Raw genomic sequence first — 19,442 nt, 5'->3', positions numbered from 1 at the left:
ACTCCTAACTCATCCTGCCTACAGATTGTATATCATTGTTTGCGTGTTGTATTGTTTGCCTTCCACATTAGAATATGAGCTTCTTCAGGGTAGAGACTGTTTTTGCTATTCTTTGAATCTTCATGCTTAACATAGGGCTCAACACATAGTAAGGGCTTAAATGCTTGTTGACTTGATTTGTTGATTTTTGGTTTTCTTCTTTCTTCTTGCAAGATCTACCCAAGTAATCATGGAACCATGGAGAAGAGGAAAGGAGGAAACTATGAAATGGTAATCATTGAATTTTTTTATTTTGTTCATATTATTTAATTTATAAGGACAGCATGAAGAGGCAGGAAAGAGAGGGCAATAAAGGGAACTGGGATCCTCTGGGAAGGCACATCTGGCTTTGGTCTATGGCATCTAAACATAATGAGTGCGGGTGGAACCATACATATCATCATCCATCAGTTTTAATTTGTAGGACATGTCTTCAGAATCAGAAGAATCATCAAGATTTGAGGCATATTCTGCTATAAATGTCTCTTCAGTCTTTCGATGGATAACTTCACAGAGCACTGCACACATTCCAGTAATCCAGGCAGCAATTATGCCCGCAGCAAAGATTAAGAAACCAACCATGAATAGGAAGGCATAGTCTCCTCTGTGCAGCTGGATGAGGCACATGTATCTGAGTGGGTTTCCCACGAGGGTCAAGGGCCACCCCTCCAACTCTGAAGGCGCTTTGCAAGTAGCGTTTATGTTATCTGTTGGAGAAACACAAAGATAGAGATGCTAAGACACTGCTAACAGGGACTATGAATGGTTGACCATAGATTACCAGCATGTGAGCCATGGACTTCAGGAAACTATGAAATAATTGTAATGGTGTCTACATATATACCCAGAATTGTTATTTTGATTTTAATTTAGCTCCAACAAAGTATGCATGATAACTTAATATGTTAGATAAGCACATGTCTTCTATTGAATACATAATTCATCTCAATATTATCTATTGCTATTTACTGTTGTAGTTGATAGAATACACAATAATTTAAAAGCATTACTAAATAGATCAGAATTTTTATTTATTTATACTTATTTTTTCATGCAATAGATATCAATAGTATAACTACTATCATTTAGCATTTTTGACATTAAAAAATTCCTTGTATTCCAAGAGATGGAAAACCACTAGTCTTATCAAGTTCCTATCTTCAAGCATAGCTACAGTCATGTGGACTTTTATCTTGTTCTTAAGGATCATCAAAGAAAGAGGTTCCATATGGAGTCAGACATGCCAGGTAACCTATGGCATGAATGCTACCAAGTGCCACCTGAAGGTGTCCATAGGTTAATACTGAGCTTGTAATCAGAAAGTCAAAGCATTATGTAATGTGAGTTATGACTATATTACATTATCATTCTATTCTCAATTTTCCATTATTTTCCTACATTTTTTCCTTCCCCTCCTCTATCTATACTTTACTAGCCTATCAGATACCAAGTGGCACCCATAAGAAATATTAGCTCAATTAGTGGTGCTCATACAATGATGATGATGATAACTAGCATTTTTATAACACTTTAAGGTTTGTACAGGGCTTCAATAATATTATTTCAATTGATCTTCACAACAATCCTAGGAAGCAGTTGCTATTATTATCCTCGTTTTCCAGATGAAGAAACTGAAGCAATGAGAGATGAAGAGACTTGCTCAGGGTGATAATAATATGTCTGAGGCCAGTCTTCTTGACCCCAGATTCAGCAGGCTGCCCACTATGCCACTACTTGCCTTGTTTAGACCTTAGAGATCCTTTAGTCCAAGGGTTCTTAGCTTTTTTTTTTTTTAACCCTTAGTCCTCGGGTGAGGCTTATGGACCCCTTCTCAGGATAAATTCAGAAAATATATAGGATTACAGAGAAAACTAGTTATATTGACATATAGTTGTCAAAATATTATAAAAGTAAATTCGTAGACTCCAGGTTACGATTCTTTGCACTAGTCCAGTCCTCTTAGTTTGCAGATGAGTAAATTAAGACTCAGAATTAAAATAATTCTCCCCCACCCCAAGATCTTCCATAGTTTAAAGTAGGACTAGTTCTAGAATTCAGGGTGCATAATTTAAGGTTCCCAAGTTTGTGGATTCCCAATCCTTTTCCTAGTGGGCAAATGTCTCTAGGTAAAATAATATGTTTTTTTGAATGAATGAAATTAGAATGAACATTGAGAATAGCTTTAAAGGGGAAAAGAAATCAAATAGGATTGAATCAGGACCTATAGCGATAATCTGGTCCAATGTCCTCATTTTACTAAATAAGAGAACTAATAATGGCATTTGGATGACTTGCCCAAGATCACACAAGTCCTAAGTTGCAAAGCCAAGATTCAAACTTAATTCTTCTACCTTGAAATCTAGCGTGCTTTCTCTTTCATCCCTATACCATCCTCTCTCTTTAGGAGGTACCATTTTATCCTGAATTTATCATGACAGAGAGAAGGACTGAATTTATACTTGCTACAAATACCTTTTTCACCCCCTCAGAATCTTTAATTGACAGTTAATAATCCTTTAACCTAGAATCCCTTTCCCCCTACTGCTACCATAATTCATCCTTCTCCAAACTCCCATTCTAGATTAATCTTGTCCCCTCTTTTTTCATTGCGCTTGCTTGATGCTACTGAATATTTCTGTTGGTTCTCATACAGCTGTGCTAACTGGGACCCCTGCAAATTTCTATATTTAATCTCAGTTGGGTTCTCACAGATGCATACCATTATTTTACTCTTTCCTGGTTGATTATCACACTTCCCACAGTGTCTGTTTTAAACATCTTTTTTTTTTCTTCAAACCACCCACATCACTCCCCAGTAGAATTCCTCATTCCATACTTTACTGAAAAGAAAATAGGGTTACTCTCCTTGGGCTTCTTTTTCTAATTCTATACTTCATATCCTCATAATTCCCAACTCCCCTTATCTCAGCTTCCCATTGCTTAGGCTTGGAGGAAGAGACTGTCCTTCTTGCTTGTACCTTTGGTCCAATTCCCTCATGTATTCTCTAGGAATTTGCCCCTTCAATTATTCTCTTTCTTTCCCTGACTTTCTTTATTGGGCTATAGTGTAAAGGCTGATGGATTTACAGTAAGAGGGATCTTGGCTTTTCTAGTCATTACCTATATGATCTAGGATAAATCATTTAGCATCTCTTGGTCTTAGTTATAGGTCTTGGGTTGAAATGGTCTTGAGGTTCTTTCTAACACTAAATCTATGCTTTAATGACTTCCTTGCCCACTGGTTCCTTACTTTTTGTTTTAAAGTATGTCCACTTCTCCCCTGTACTTAAAAAAACCCAAATAATTTTACTTTGTTCTGCTAAATCCTTAAACTACCATCCTACTTCTCTCTTTACAGCCACACAACTAGGGAAAAAATGTCATCATTTTTTTGTCATCTCCCTTAAATTTTGGTTATCTGTTCTCTCTCTCTCTCTCTCTCTCTCTCTCTCTCTCTCTCTCTCTCTCTCTCTCTCTCTCTCTCTCTCTTTCTACATATTGATATGTCATAGTTATTTTGAATTCCAATCAATAAATATAAATTTCTTAAGTGCCTACAATGTGTCAGACACTGTTTTCTATCTCCTGCCTCTAAGCACTGGGGATAAAAAAGCAAAAGACAATCCTTGCCCTTAAGGAGCTTATAATCTAATGGCCCAATTCTGTACCACCTTTCTAGATATTTTCATGTCCTGTCAATATCTCAAGTTCAGCACATCTGAGCCAGAACTCATTATCTTCCCATATGAACTTATCCTTCCCTAAGCCTTATTTGTCTTAGAATTGATACTAAGTATTAGTTCTTTTTTTTTTATAACCCTTACCTTCCGTCTTGGAGTTAATACTGTGTATTGGCTCCAAGGCAGAAGAGTGGTAAGGGCTAGGCAATGGGGGTTAAGTGACTTGCCCAGGGTCACACAGCTGGGAAGTGTCTGAGGCCAGATTGGGACCTAGGACCTCCCATCTCTAGGCCTGGCTCTCAATCCACTGAGCCACCCAGCTGCCCCCCTAAGTATTAGTTCTAAGGCAGAAGAGGAGCAAGAGTTAGGCAATTGGGTTTAAGTGATTTGCCTAGGGTCATATAGGTAGGAAATGTATGAGGTAAGATTTGAACCCAGGACCTTCCATCTCTAGGCCTGACTCTCAATCCATTGAGCCACCCAGCTGCCCTTCCCTATTTCTTTTAAGGATGCCATCTTCCTTCCAAATACTCAAGTGTATAACCCTAGAATCAACTTCAATACTTCCCTCTTATGCCATTCCAATCTGTTCAATTACCAAGAATTATTGCTTCTACCTCTCCTACTTCTCTTGCTTCCATCCTTGGCTCATTCTCTCTCTGACCATAATGGCCTCCCAAACAGGTTTTTAGATCCAGTCTCTACCCTTGATATTCCATTCTCCACATAACTGCCAAATTGATACTCCTTAAACCCAAGTCTGACCATATCACTTCTGTTCAAGAAACTAGAGGCTTTTTATTACTTCTAGGATAAATTATAGACTCCTCTATTTGGTATTTGAAAGCCTTCCTAATCTAGCCCTTCTCTTTTTAGGCTGATTACATATCATAAAATATAAAAATATAGATTTCTATATTTTTCCATATTCTATATATTTCTAATATTCTACATTCTAATTTATATATATATATGTAAATTCTATATTCACTCTATACTTCAGCCCAATCAATATTCTTGTTATTTCTTGAATAAAGTATTTAATCTCTTCTCTTCCTTTGCACAGGATGTTCCCACTGACTATCATGTTCTTCATCCTCACTAACAACTCTTGGATTCCAAGCTCCCATTAAGTCTCAGCTCAAGTGCTCCACTTACAAGAGCTCTTTCCTCATTCCCTTCTTCATTAGACTCCTCCTCCCTGACATTGTCTCCAAATCATCATATACTCTATACATACATACATATATATATATACATACACACACATATAAAACATTTTTGGGGCATTTATTTATCTGTGTAGATGTGCTCTCCCACAGGAAAATATAAGCTCCTCTAGGGCAGACACTGTTTCCTTATCTTTGTACTCTAGTGCCTGGCACATAATAGAATGCCAAATAATGCTTGTTGAATTGAATTAAAAGAAGGGAATCATTACTGTTTTTAACTCTAGCTATCTCTTAGAGTCTGGGCTCACCCAGGCCCTAAGAACATGGAGTATCACATGAATTCAGGTCCCTGAGTGACTCAGTGTCCTAGCTTTTTATACTTTGCTGTTGATTCTACAAGCCACATTTGTATTCCCTTGGCATTTTTTTTCTGGTATCTTATGGCTCATAATCCCTGGAAGATTTTTTCTGTCTTTTTAAAAGTAAAGCTTCTTTTGCTGATTTTTTGGGTTAATTTTTCATTGTTCTGTCCTCAGAGGAGATTGAGAATGAAAGGTCTTCATTCTTTCATAATAAAGAATGGGAAATTTGATTCACATCTTTCTCTCCCCCAAAATAATCTGTGAAAGTGACCTAATGGTTTTATTACACATGAGGGTCCTGTTAGAAATCATTTTGCTAAATTCCTTATTTTACAGATGAGAAAATAGGCCTATAGAAGAATGATGACAAATGTCCAAGGTCATACAACAAATGATCAGCAGTCTGGGAATCCTCATGTGGACTACCTGACTAGGGCTTTTTCTATAGTACCATGTGGACTCTCTCACTGATGAAACAGGCAATAATTATAAGTGTTGAGTATCATGGATAGTCATGCTCAAAGAATTAGTCAACTAGTAGCTGATTGACTAGCGATGAGCCTTGCTATACTAATTTGGATCAGTCCTTAGAAAATAGGAAAAGTTAGTCATACTAGAACTATCTTTAAACTATTCTTTATTGTTATACCCTTTCTCAGGTATATTAGTTCTCATCATTCTTGCTCTGTCTCATTGATAAGTAAACTTATCTATTGTATATGTCTGTATTTTTCTATGTCAATATAATATATATATATATATATTTATATACATTGATGATAGAATTAATCAGGTAGAGTTAAATGGTAAATGAGCATGTGTTTTTTATATTAGCCAATCTGATAAATGTGAGGTGGTATCTCAGAATTGTTTTAATTTGCATTTCATAGCATTTTTTCATATGATAGAGAGATATAGAGACAGAGAGGGTAACATATGTATATGAGTTTGTTATTATTAATCTAGGTGGAAAAATAAAGTAAGCAATCCAAGAAAATGCTGCCTGTGAAATATTGTAGAGGAAGATGAGGATTGAGAAAAGACAGATTTGGCAATTAGAGATCACTGGAATCTGTAGAAAGAGCTATGTCCAAAAAATACAAAAGATGAGCTGTGTCAGGTAAATCATGGGGTCAAAAGCCTTACAGAGATTTTTGGAGAGAATGAGAGAAGGCACAGGTACCTAGTGCAGATGGCTTTCTCAATTATTTTAGCAGAGAAGGGGGAGTGATATAGGATAAAAGATAGTAGGATGAATGAAATAAAATAAGGGGATTTATAACTCAATTTCTCTATTAAAGATGCTCTTTGAGATGTCACCAAATATTTTAGAGTTATTGATTCAATCCTTTTAATGCTGTTATTAGATACTGCTTGGTACTATCTCCTTTTTTAATTCTTGTGATGTTGTACAATCCTGGTCTTTCTCCTATTACTGCTTTTATTTCTGTTCCCTGACATATTCCCCAAACCTCTGGCTTCAATATTTTTCTTCTCTATGCCTTCACAATTTTATCGTATTCACAAATTTGTGTCTCCACTTCTAATCTTTTTATAATCAATTGTAAAATTCTCCTGATTCCTATTCTGACACAACTTTCCAATCTCTACTCAGTTTTTTGGTCCTCATAGCCACCATTTTCTTTTGAGTCCTTGGAGTGAGGAGGACCAAATCTTCCTGGTGGTTTGGGTTTAAATCTCATCTCTGACACTACATATGTTTGGCAAGTCATTTAACTTCTTTGACTTTGGTTTCCTCATTTGTACAAAGAAGGGAAAAATAGCACCCACTTCACAGGATTGTTGTGAGGAGAAAATTAGATAATGTTTATGATGTGCTTTGTTGGCAAACAAATCTTAAATCGCTTTAGAAATATTAGCTAGTGTTATTATCTCTTCTTGAGTCTTATGATAACTACTTTAAAAAAATGGGTCAAACCTGTGAAAATGGAACTCCCAGTCAAGAAATTTCTACCAATAAAAGTTGTTTCCTGCTTTTCATTTTATAGCCTAAGAGACTTGCCCAAGCAAATGAGAGGTTAATTGAGTTATTAGAGTCATTCTGCCAGCATGTGTCAGAAGGGGACTCAACCCAAGTCTACCTGAATCCAGAAACCACCTTTTTATTCACTGCTCTGTGATGCTTCTTATCAGGTCCCCCCTCCAGTTGTTCTCTTTCCCAATCCATCTGACACCCCTAGTCAGCATTGTCAGATTAATTTTCTTAATGCCCAAGATGAATTGTGATCACATTATCTACTGCTCAATATCCTCCAATGACACTTCTCCCCTCCACTCCATTGTCTCCTGGATAAAGTCCAAACTCAGACTGACATTCAAGGTCCCTGACAATTTGGCCCTAATCTTCTTTTAAAGTCTAACTTCCTAATATCCCCTTTTACATACTGGATACCTCAGCCAAACTGAAATGGCCAGGATTCCCTGAATTCCTCCTGAGCTTTCCTGACTTAATATATAGGCTCTTACTGTTCCTTCCCTACCCAAAGCTCATTTCCAAGGCTTAACCTTACCATGAATTTGACATCTTCCAGACATGATTTCTCTCTCCTCTGAACTCTCAGGTAGAACTAGTTATAAACCTTTCATATTCTTCCTTAACCTATTCATCTGTAGTAGAGTGATTTGTATACCTGTATCATCATCCTTACTAGACAGCAACTTCTATAGGATAGGAGCCATCTTATTTTTCTTAATTTTTTTTCTTTTTCCAGATTCCATGTCGATACAATTTTCAACAATCATTTCCTGACATTTTGCTAACCATGCTCTTTCCCTTCCTTCCATCCTCCTTCTAAAAAGACAGGTATTATAGGTTGTGTATGAGTTATGATACAATACATGTTTCCCTTTCATTATCTTTTGAGAGAAGACACATATTTCTTGCCCTAGAGAAAAATTCATGGAGGAAATAAAGTGAAGAATGCTATGCTTCAGGGCAGTTGGGTGGCTCAGTGGATAGAGAGCCAGGCATGGAGACAGGAAGTTCCTGGGTTCAAATCTGATCTCAGACACTTCCTAGCTATGTGATTCTGAGCAAGTCACTTAATCTTTACTCCTATTCTCTGCCTTGGAACTAATACTTAGTATCTATTCTAAGACAGAAGATAAAGGGTTTAACAAAGAAAGAATGGCATGTTTCAATCTGCATTCCTTCAATGGTAGTGGATAGTATTTTGGGTTTTGTTTTTTTTTTTTTTTGGTCATGTGTCCCTTTGGAGTTGTCTCAGATCCTTCAATTGTTGATAACTGCACAAAGGATCATGGTACAATGTCTTTGTTACTGTGTACAATGTTCTGGTTCTGCTCATTTCACATTGCTTCATTTCTTAGGTCTTTCCAGGCTTTTTTGGTGATCATCTTGTTTGTCATTTCTAATGGCACAATAGTATTCCATTACAATCATATACCACAATTTGTTTAGCCATCCCAAATGAATGGGTATCCCTTTAATGTCCAGCTCTTTGCCGCCACAAAAAGAGCAGCTATAAATATTTTTGTTCTAGTAGGTCCTTTCTCCCTTTTGGGCTACAGACCTAAAAGTCGTATTACTGGGTTAAAGGGTATGCACATGCCCATTTACCGTTTAACTCTACCTGATTAATTCTATCATCAATGTATATAAACATATATATATATATATTATCTTGACATAGAAAAATATAGACATATACAACAGATGGATGTTTGGCATAGTTTCATATTGCTCTCCAGAATGGTTGTATCAATTCACAGTTCCATTCACAATGTGTTAGTGTCTCAATTTTTCCACATCCTCCCCAGCAGAGATCACTTTCTTGTTTGTTATATTAGCCAGTCTGATAACTGTGAGGTGGTATCTCAGAATTGTTTTAATTTGCATTTCTTAGCGTTTTTTCATATGACTAAAGATAGTTTTAATTTCTCCTGATAATTGCCTGTTCTCCTTTGACCACTTGTCAGTTAGGGAATGCTTTCTGTTCTTATAAATTTGACTCACTTCTTTATATTTCTGAGAAATGAGGCCTTTGTCAGAGACGCTTGCTATAAAGATTTTTATCCCTGCTTTGTTTTTTCGCCTCTAACATTGATGGCATTGACTTTGTTTGTAAAAACATTTTTAAATTTAATGTACTCAAAATTATCTATTTTACATCTGACAATGTTTTCTATATCTAGTTGGGACATAAATTCTTCCCTTATCCATAGGTCTCTCAGGTAAAACTATTTTGTGATTTCCTAATTTTTTACGGCACCCTTCACACCTCTATTTCTAAATGATGTATCTATTTTGACTTTGCCTTGGTATATGGCATGAAGTGTTGGTCTGTGTGTATTGTTTCTGCCATACTATTTCCCATTTTTTCCAGCAGTTTTGTTGAACAGTGAATTCTTCTTCCAAAAGCTGGGATCTTTGGGTCTGTCAAACACTAGGCTATTATGTTCACTTATTACTGTGTGTTGAGTGACTAATTCATTCCATTGATCCATTACTCTATTTCTTAGCCAGTACCAGATTGTTTTTGATTATTGCTGCTTTATAATACAGTTTGAAATTGGGTATAGGTAAAGCCACCTTCCTTCCTATTTTTCTATTAATACCTTGATATTCCTGTCCTTTTGTCTTTCCAGATTAATTTTATTATTTTTTCCAGCTATATGAAATAATTTTTGCATAGTTTGATTGGTATGGTACTGAATAGGTAAATTAATTTAAATAGAATTATCATTTTTTATTATATTAACTTGGCCTACTAATGAACAATTAATGTTTTTCCAGTTGTTTAGATCTAATTTCTTTTGCATGAAAAGTGTTTTGTAGCTCTGATCATATAGTTCTTGTGTTTGCCTTGGCAGGTAGGCTCCTAGGTATTTAATATTGTCCATAGTTATTTTTTTCTTTTTTTGAAAATTGTATTTAATTAGTTAATTTAGAACTTTTTCCATGGTTACAAGATCCACATTCTTTCCCTCCCCTCCCACCAATCCCTTCCTGTAACTGATGCACAATTCCACTGGGTTTTAAATGTCATTGATCAAGACCTATTTCCATATTATTGATATTTGCATCAGAATGATCATTTAGAGTCTACATCCCCAACCATATCCCCATAGACACTTGTGATCAAGCAGTTATTTAAATGGAATTTCTCTTTTTATCTCTTGCAGCATGGCTTTATTGGTTGTATAGAGAAATGTTGATGATTTACATCTTATATCTTGCAACTTTGCTAAAGTTATTATTTTAATAAGCTTTTCAGATGATTCTCTAGTATTTTCTAGATATACCATCATATTGTCTGAAAGAATAATAGCTTCATTTCCCAATTTCCTATTCTAATTCCTTCAGTTTTTTCTTATTTTCTTATTGCTCTAGCTAGCATTTCTAGTATAATATTGAATCCTAGTGGTGATAATGGGCATACTTGATTCACTCCTGATCTTATTGGGAAGGCTTCTACTTTATACCTGTTATAGATAATGCTTGCTAATGGTTTTCGATAAAAGCTATTTATCATTTAAAAGAATGGTCCACTTATTCTAATATTCTCTAGAGTTTTAAATAAAAATGGGTATTGTATTTTGTCAGAAGCTTTTTCTACATCTATTGAAATAATGATATGATTTCTTTTGGTTTTGTTATTGATATGGTCAATTATGCTGATGGTTTTCCTAACAGTGAAAACTATTCTTTCATTCCTTATATAAAACCTGCCTGGTCATAATATATGATCCTTGTGATATATTGCTGTAATTTTCTTGATAGTATTTTATTTAAAATTTTAGTATCAGCATTCACTAGGGAGACTGATCTATAGTTTCCTTTCTCTGTTTTTCTCTTCCTGCTTTAAGTATCAAAATAATATTTGTGTCATAAAAGCATTTTGGTAGAGTACCTTCTTCAGGTATTTTTATTTCATTTTTCTTTATATCTCTCTCATTTGTTCTGCACATTTCTGGGGTGAGAAGGGAGGTGGATTAGACAGAAACTTAAAATAAGAAAACTCCCTGTATTAATGAAGGCTAACACCTTTTCTACCATTAATAGCCCCAGAGAATTGCACCTTGATGCACAGGAACATTTTAACATTCTTATATGGTTGTATATGGTTCCCATCTCTCTCAGATTTATGGTGTCCATCACCCCTGCCCTATCTTATTAGCAAGTAAATTTTTCTTTTGTATTCACCTGGGTTTTGGATCATGCACTTATATATGTTAATGGTTGTAGCAAAGAGATGATCAAAAAAGGTGATTTGCCCATGGTCTGTAACAGGGGCCAGACTTGAACCCAGGTCTTGACTATGAAGCTGGAATCTACATTGCCTCATCATATTTTAAAGTATTTTGCATACAGGAATTAATGCTTTTTGGATAAAGTTGAATTTTGTTGATAGGAACTAGGTATGACTAACTACTTAGAGGACAGACTGAACTATGGTCATCACAATAATGGCCAATATTGATATACTATTTTAAGCTTTGCAATGCATTTTACATATGCTGGGGTATCACAAAACTCCTGATATACTTTTAAGCTTCATTAACTTAAAACCTTCACAATTTCATGTGTCCTGCATCATTACTTTTGTGACACAATATTTCTAGGACTTTATATATGCAAGGTGTCCCAGAAGTCTTAGTATAGTTTTTCTTTTAAAATCCTTACTTAGAGAAAATATTAAGCATCAGATCCAGGCAGAGAAAAGAATAAGGGCTAGGCAAATGGAATTAAGTGACTTACCTAAGGTCATACAGTTAGGAAGTATCTGAGGTCAGATTTGAACTGATGAACAGATTTGAACCTAAGACCTTCCATCTCTAAGCCTGACTCTCAATCCACTGAGTCACCAAGCTGATCACACAATTTTTTGAACCTTTGAACCTCATAATAACCTTGTAAATCTGGTAGTGCATGCTACTAAAATATATTTAAGAGTAAATATAATAATAAATATAATTATTAATAATAAAATATATTCCTATTTTGCAGATGAGGAAAATTATCCTCAGAGATATTGATAACTTTGGGATTACATAGTTAATGGCATTGGTGGGATTTGACCCGAATCCATGTCTAGTACTAGTTTTCCAAAGCAATGAAAAGAAGTATGGCTTTAATGCCAGTAATATTCCCTCAATTTGGTATGCTTGGGGATAAGACATGCCGAATGCCCATCTTCCGGTGTTAAAGTACAAATGCATGACAATCCCTCTAATCTTAGATACAATTTCAGAAGCAAGGCCCCCTCCTCTTATCTCTGCTTGTTAAGAACATTTTCTAATATATTTTTGTTGTTCAGTCATTTCAGTTGTATCCAACTCTTTGTGATCCACATGGGATTTTCTTGGTAAAGATATTGGATTGGTCTTTCCATTTCTTTCTCCTCTAATTTTATAGATAAAAAACTGAGGCAAACAGGGTTAAGTGACTTGACCAGGGTTACAAAGCTACTTAGTAATTGAGGTGGGATTTGAAGACTCATGAAGATGAATATTCCTGATTCCAAGCCCAGTGTTTTATCTGTGTTCTCTAACTTCCCACCAATATATAGATTTCTTTATCAAGGAGATTGTGTCTAAGAGGGTTGTCTTTATCACCATAAAAGGTTATACCTTCATGGTCTCTTTTCCAGACTGATCTAAGAAGCAATATGATATAGTAAAACAAGCCAACGTGATGGAATGGAAAGACCAATTAATTTAGAATTAAAAGACATGAGTTCTAATCCCACACTGTTTGACCTTGGGCAAGCAATTTATTCTCTTCAGGTCTCAATTTTTCCATCTATAAAATGAGAGGATTGGATAAACTATAAAAGTTAGCATTTATAGATTGTTTTAGAGTTTGCAAAGTATGTTACTAATATTTTATCTTCACAATAACCATGTAAAGTAGGTGAGATTATTTTCCCCTTTTAACAATTGAGAAAACTGAGGCAGAAAGAAGTTAAGTGACTTACCAAGGGTCTTAGCATTGGCAAGTTTTTGAGGTGAGATTTAAACCCAAGTCCTCTTGAATCCAGGTCCAATAATCTATTCTCTATGTTACCTTGTTGCCTCTAAGATTATCACTGACGCCACCTTCCAGCTTGGGCTCTTTGTTAGATGACTGTTACAGCTGCACTTGAAGGATTTAATTAGTCTAGGATCCAATACTATTAAGCTAAATAAATATAGTTAGGTGTTATTTGACCTTTCCTAAACTCAGTTTCTTCATCTGTAAAATAAGGATAGTAATAACTTGCACTACATATTTAATAAGGCCATTATAGTGAGAAAAATGAATTAAAGGTAGTAATAGTAATCAAAATCCCCCTTCCCCAGAATCCCCTGCTTCTTAACCTGGAAACTTCAGCTCTACCTTCCTTCTGTGACACCTAGTTGGGGGTGGTAATGCTAGTATGGGTGGAGAGTGGAAAAAGGGATGAAAAATGTGGAGACATCAGAGAACTGATGAGAGTTCAGTAAGATAAGAAGGGAAGAAATGAGGAAAAGCAGAACATTTTAGGGGAAATCATTTACATTGGGGTGACCAAGTTAATGTCATGCCCCCTAAATATGTTCCTTTTACTTGACCATATTGAAGAGAGCTTTGTTAATTTGAAATTTGTTCTCTTGAACAAATTCCATATTTTGAAAATAGATACCTCTGGGATGGTCAAGGGCAATCTGTCATTAATATCACTTTAATCTCTTTATTAGTTTAATCACATTGCTTTCCTCCAAACACTCAGTTGAGTATAGATCTATTATGTGAAAGGAAGTGCATTTGGGAGCCAAGTATGGAAATTTGGAGCATGGAGCACTTTGGGGGAGGAGAGGCTTTGGAGGAATGTTTTAATGGGCCCCCAAGGTAGCAGGAAGGTAATGTAGACTTGGGAGAAGAGTATAGAAAGACTGATAAAAGAACAAAAACAAAGGTTTACTTTGAAATTTTGCTATAAGCCAGTCCTATAAGCAGGAAGGTAGTTGGAAATGCTTTCTCTTTCACCCCCATTTCACTTATTCTAAGAAAAGCAGGGAGTTCAATAATGTTATGTGTTTAAGAGCTGTATTTTATTCTGGTCACCTTATCTTGTATATATGTTCAACATTTTTCAAAGTCAAGAGACAATTAAGAGTCAGAAGATTTGAATATTTGCAAGAATTGACACTGTAATTTACTAGCCGGCTGTGTAATCTCAGACATGTCAGTGAATTGAACAGTGGATCTGAAGTCAGGAAGACCTGAGTTCAAATCCAGCTCAGACACTAGTTCTGTGACCTTGAGCAAGTCATTTAACCTCAGTTTTCATCAGCTTCCTCAGCTAAAAACAATGGAGTTTATAGCATCTACCAAATGCAATGATATTGTAAAGCACCTAGCACAGAGCCAGGCACATAGTAGGTACTCATTTTTTCTCCTACTTCCCTCTCTAAGTTTTAGTTTCCACATTTATAAATGGAGAAACTATCTTACCCTGTGGTTAAGACAATTCAGTAATAGATGTGGAAAAGCATATAATTTTAAGTATTATCATTAACAATCTTATTTTCAGTAGGGGAGTGCAAACTAAGAAAAAACAAGACTTTCCCCTCCAAATTACATAGAGATTCACTTGTGTAGGCAGGAAAATCACCTTATTTTTTCCCCATTAGACTTTCTACCCGATGCTTCAATACAAGAAAGTAGGAGCTTGATTTCATAAATTCAGCAGATATATATGTTGAATGACTACTTTGGAGAAGACATTGAGGTGGGGAACATAGTTTGGAAGCATGCAATGTGATCTTGAGAGGTTTACGATGTAGTATGGGTGATAAAACATAAAATATGCAAATACCTGAAAGGTTTGTGATTTCACCATTGCAGGGAGTTCCCTAGGTGGGCAAGAGTAAAGAACAATTTGTAGAATAGTTTGTCTGGAGGATAGCATGCACTAAAGACAGTAGCAGGAAAGAAGCCGGGAATGGTAGATAGAAGGCAGATTATGGAGACCAGGGCCAGCACCTTAAGTGCCTGGCATAGGAGAGTGTATTGAATGTATTAGGCAGTGGGGAGCCACTCATGAAAGTTTTTGAGCAGGAAAATGATTTATCAAACTTGCACACTAGGAAAATTACATTGGCAGTTACATGAAGGATAGATTGGAAGGAGGAGTGATCAAAGGAAGGGAAGCCAGTTAGAAAGTCCCAGTGAGAAGTTACAAAGGTTAATTAGGATAGTGGCAGCATGCTGAAAAGAAGGGGTTAGATGTCATAGATGTTGAGAACTTCCCATTTGATCATATGTGGGGACTAGAGGAGGAGAGGGGAAAGGCAGGGAAGGCTGAGATTTTGCTCCTGGGTACCTTGGAGGATTGTGGTACCATTAACAGATATACTGTTGTTTACTGGTCTATGTGGAATAGTTTATAAGCCTAGAAAGAATCAAACTTACTCTCCTTCCCCAATAGATTTTAACACTTTTTGTTCTAATTTTTTTTAATGAAGATCATTCATAGAGTAGAGATAACGTGATCATGGGTTCTTTTGGGCTGTAGTTCCAGATTCCTCTTTAATTTACTTACAGAAATATGGAAAAACTATCTAAATAATCCATTTTCTAAACTTATTTATTTTTACATTTAAAAATAACATTTCAATATTTTATTTTCTCTCCCAATTGCATTTAAAAACAATTTTAAACATCTCATTTTAAAAAATCTTTGAGTCTCATATTCTCTCCCTTCCTCTTCCACAACTCTGCTGAAATGGTAACAGTCTAATATAGATTTTACATGTGCAATCATGTAAACATTTTCTTATATTAATCTCTTTGTGGAAGAAAACTTGAAAACAAGAAATTAAGAAAAAAGTGAAAGTAGTTTGCTTTGGTCTGATTTCAGATTCCATGAGTTCTTTCTCTGGAAGCATGTGACATTAAAAAAAATCATGAATCCTTTGGAATTGTTTTGGATCATTCCATTGCTGAGAGTAACTAAGTTATTCACATTTGTTCTTTATACAATGTTGCTTATACTATGTACCATGTTCTGGTTCTGCTTATTTAACTTTGCATCAGTTTGTGTAAATCCTTCTAGGTTTTTTGGCATTTCTCCTGCTTGTCATTTCTTACAGTACAATAGTATTCTATTACAATTATATAGGTTAACTTAGTCATTTCCCAATTTATGGGAATCCCTTTACTTTCTAATTCTTTGCACCCACAAAAGAGTTGCTTTAAATATTTTTGTACATATAGGTCCTTTTACTTTTAAAAATTTCTCTTTGGGATAAAAATCAAAGGGTATGGACTATTTTATAGCTTTTTGTACCTAGATCCAAATTACTTTAGAATGGCTGAATTGGTTCACAGCTCTCCTAACAGTTTATTAATGTCTTAGCTTTTCCACATCTCTAAGTTTTGTCATTTTCCTTTTCTGTCATAACAACAAATCTGATAGGTGTGGTGTGGAACCTCAGAGTTGTTTTACTTTGCATTTTTCTAATTTATAGTGATGTATAGAATTTTCCACATGACTATAGATAGCCTTAATGACTTTGTATGAGAACTGACTTTGACCATTTATCAATTGGGGAATGACTTATATTCTTATACATTTGACTTATTTCTCTATGTATTTGAGAAATGAAGCACTTATCAGAGAGACTAATAAAATGTTTTTTTCACCATTATGATATACTATATATTATTTTCTATTCTATTACCCCTATACTATTTATCCTTTTCTCTTTCCTTTCATTCTGTCCATTCTTAAAAGTGTTTACTTTCTGATCACCATGTCCCCCAATTTGCTCTTTTTTCTATCATCCCCTTCCCCTCCTACTTTCCTGTAGGGTAAGATAGATTTCTATACCCAATTGATTGTGTACTTTCTTCCCTCTTTGGGCCAATTCCGATGAGAATAAGGTTCAAGTGCTCCCCTTTCCACGTTCCCCATTTTCTTCTTTTATGCCTCTTTTAAGTGAAACAATTCACCCCATTCTACTTCTCCCTTCTCCCTTCTCCCAATGTATTCCTCTTTCTTACTTCTCACTTAAAAAAAAATAAACCTTACCTTCCGTCTTGGAATCAATACTGTGTGTTGGTACCAAGGCAGAAGAGTGGTAAGGGCTAGGTAATGGGGGTTAGGTGACTTGCCCAGGGTCACACAGCTGGGAAGTGTCTGAGGCCAGATTTGAAACTATGAGCTCCTGTCTCTAGACCTGGCTCTCATTCCACTGAGCTACCCAGCCACCCCCTCTTTATTACTTCTAAATTTTAATTTTTTAGATATCATCTCAACATCCCAATTCACATGGTTGCCCTCTAACTCCCTAATAATGATGAGGTTCTTAAGGATTAGAAGAATCATCTTCCCATGTAGGGATGTAAATAATTTAATTTATTGAATGTCTTATGATTTCTCTTTCCTATTTACCTTTTTATGCTTCTCTTGAGTCTTTTATTTGAGAGTCAAATTTTCAATTTTGCTCTAGTCTTTTCATCAGCTATGTCTGAAAGTTCTCTCTTTCATTAATGCCCATTTTTATCCCTGAATGCTCAGTTTTGCTAAGTAGGTGATTCTTGCTTGAAGTCTTAGCTCTTTTGTCCTCCAGAATATTGTATGCAAGGATTTCTGCTCCTTTAATGTAGAAACTGCTAACTCTTTTATTATCTTTATGGTGGCTCCATAATATTTGAATTGTTTCTTTTTATCTGTTTGCAATATTTCTCCTTATATGGAAGTGTTGGAATTTGGCTATATATCTGGGAGTTTTCCTTTGGGGGTCTCTTTCAGCAGGTAATAGGTGGATTCTTTCAATTTCCTTTTCCCTTTGGTTCTAAAATATCAGTAAAGTTTTTCTCATAATTTCTTAAAAGATGATATCTTAGTTCTTTTTTTTGGATGATGGCTTTCATATAGTCCAGAACTTCTGAGATTATCTTTCTTGGAACTATTTTCAGGTCAGTTGGTTTTTCCAAAGGAATTATTTCACATTTTCTTCTATTTTTTTTGTTCTTTTGACTTTGATTGTTTCTTGATATCTCTTGGAGTCATTAGCTCCCACATGCCCAATTCTAATTTTTAAGACATGATTTTCTTGAGTGGGGTTTTGTACTTCCTTTTCCTTTTGGCCAATTCTACTTTTTAAAAGAGTTACTTCCCTCAATGAATTTTTGTACTTCTTTTTCTATATGGCCAATTCTGCCTTTTAAAGAATTTTCCTCCTTAGAGAATTTTTATATATCTTTTCCCATTTGGCCAATTCGGGTTTTTTTGAGGAATTCTCACAAGAGAATTTTTGTACCTTTTTAACAATTGGCCTATTTAAAAAAAAGTATTATTTTCTTTAGTATTCTTGTCCTTCTTTTACCAAGCTGTTGGCTCTTTTTTCATGATTTTCATGCAATGCTCTCATTTCTTTAGCCATTTTTTCTTCTACTTCTTTGATTTGAAAAATCCTTTCTTTTTCCATTAATTCTTTTTTGGCTCAAGATAAACTCATATTTTTCCTGGTGGCTTTGGATGCAGCAGTATTAACTTTGCTATCTCTTCTGAGTTGGTACTTTGGTCTTCCCTATCATTAAAATAACTTTCAATGTTAAATTTATCTTTTTGTTCTCAGTTTTTCAGTCTTTTGACTAAAAAAAACCCACTAAAGTTGGGCTCCTGTGATGAAGGGAACATGGTTCCAAACTTCAAGTTCTTTGTTCAGTTGCCTTCAGCAGAGTTAGTTAGCTCTGTGGATCTGTAAGTTTTCAGGTCTTCCAAGGTATGATCTAAAGACAGGTGGGTTTAATACTCTTCTGGTCTGTGAGCAATCATAAGCAGCCTTTTCTGCCTTGGATTTATGACCAAGGTCACCTGCTCCCCTGTGGCCATGAGGTGTGTGCTAGTGCTCTTCTTCCTCCTCCTGGGACTGTGATCCAGATTTAAGCGTGGGCAATATACACAATTCTACCCCCAGACCCAGCAAAAGGATACCTGCAATTTCCTTCTGACCAGTTGCCTCATTCCCTTACTGTCTGTGGTTGAGCTGTTGGAAAGCCATTGCTGCTGATTCAGCTGCTTTCAAGGCTTGCTTGGGCTTGCTAAAGTTAGGGCTACCTTGCTGTGGTGGTCTGCATTCTACTCCCACTCTGGTGTGAAAGGTATTTTGAGCTGACCTTTTAAGTCATTAAAAATTGTTTCATCCCATCCTTTTGTGGGTTCTGTCACTCC

The 19,442-nt window shown here is 35.6% G+C and overlaps 1 protein-coding gene across 1 annotated transcript in view; it reads right to left on the bottom strand.

Moving 5' to 3' along the window:
* Nucleotides 1-268: 268 nt before the first annotated feature.
* The window catches only part of LRRC52 (leucine rich repeat containing 52), a 44,225-nt gene continuing 25,051 nt past the window's right edge, over nucleotides 269-19,442 (bottom strand). Inside the window, exon 2 of the mRNA XM_007481048.3 lies at nucleotides 269-746. Within this exon, the coding sequence (XP_007481110.2) occupies nucleotides 403-746 (344 nt within the window). The 3' untranslated portion in view covers nucleotides 269-402. The remainder of the gene's footprint in view (nucleotides 747-19,442) is intronic.

This window comes from Monodelphis domestica, chromosome 2 (assembly GCF_027887165.1).
Source record: "Monodelphis domestica isolate mMonDom1 chromosome 2, mMonDom1.pri, whole genome shotgun sequence".
NCBI lineage: Eukaryota > Metazoa > Chordata > Mammalia > Didelphimorphia > Didelphidae > Monodelphis > Monodelphis domestica.
The sequence above is the reverse complement of the archived record's forward strand: the minus strand, read 5'-3'. Positions and strand labels throughout refer to the sequence as shown.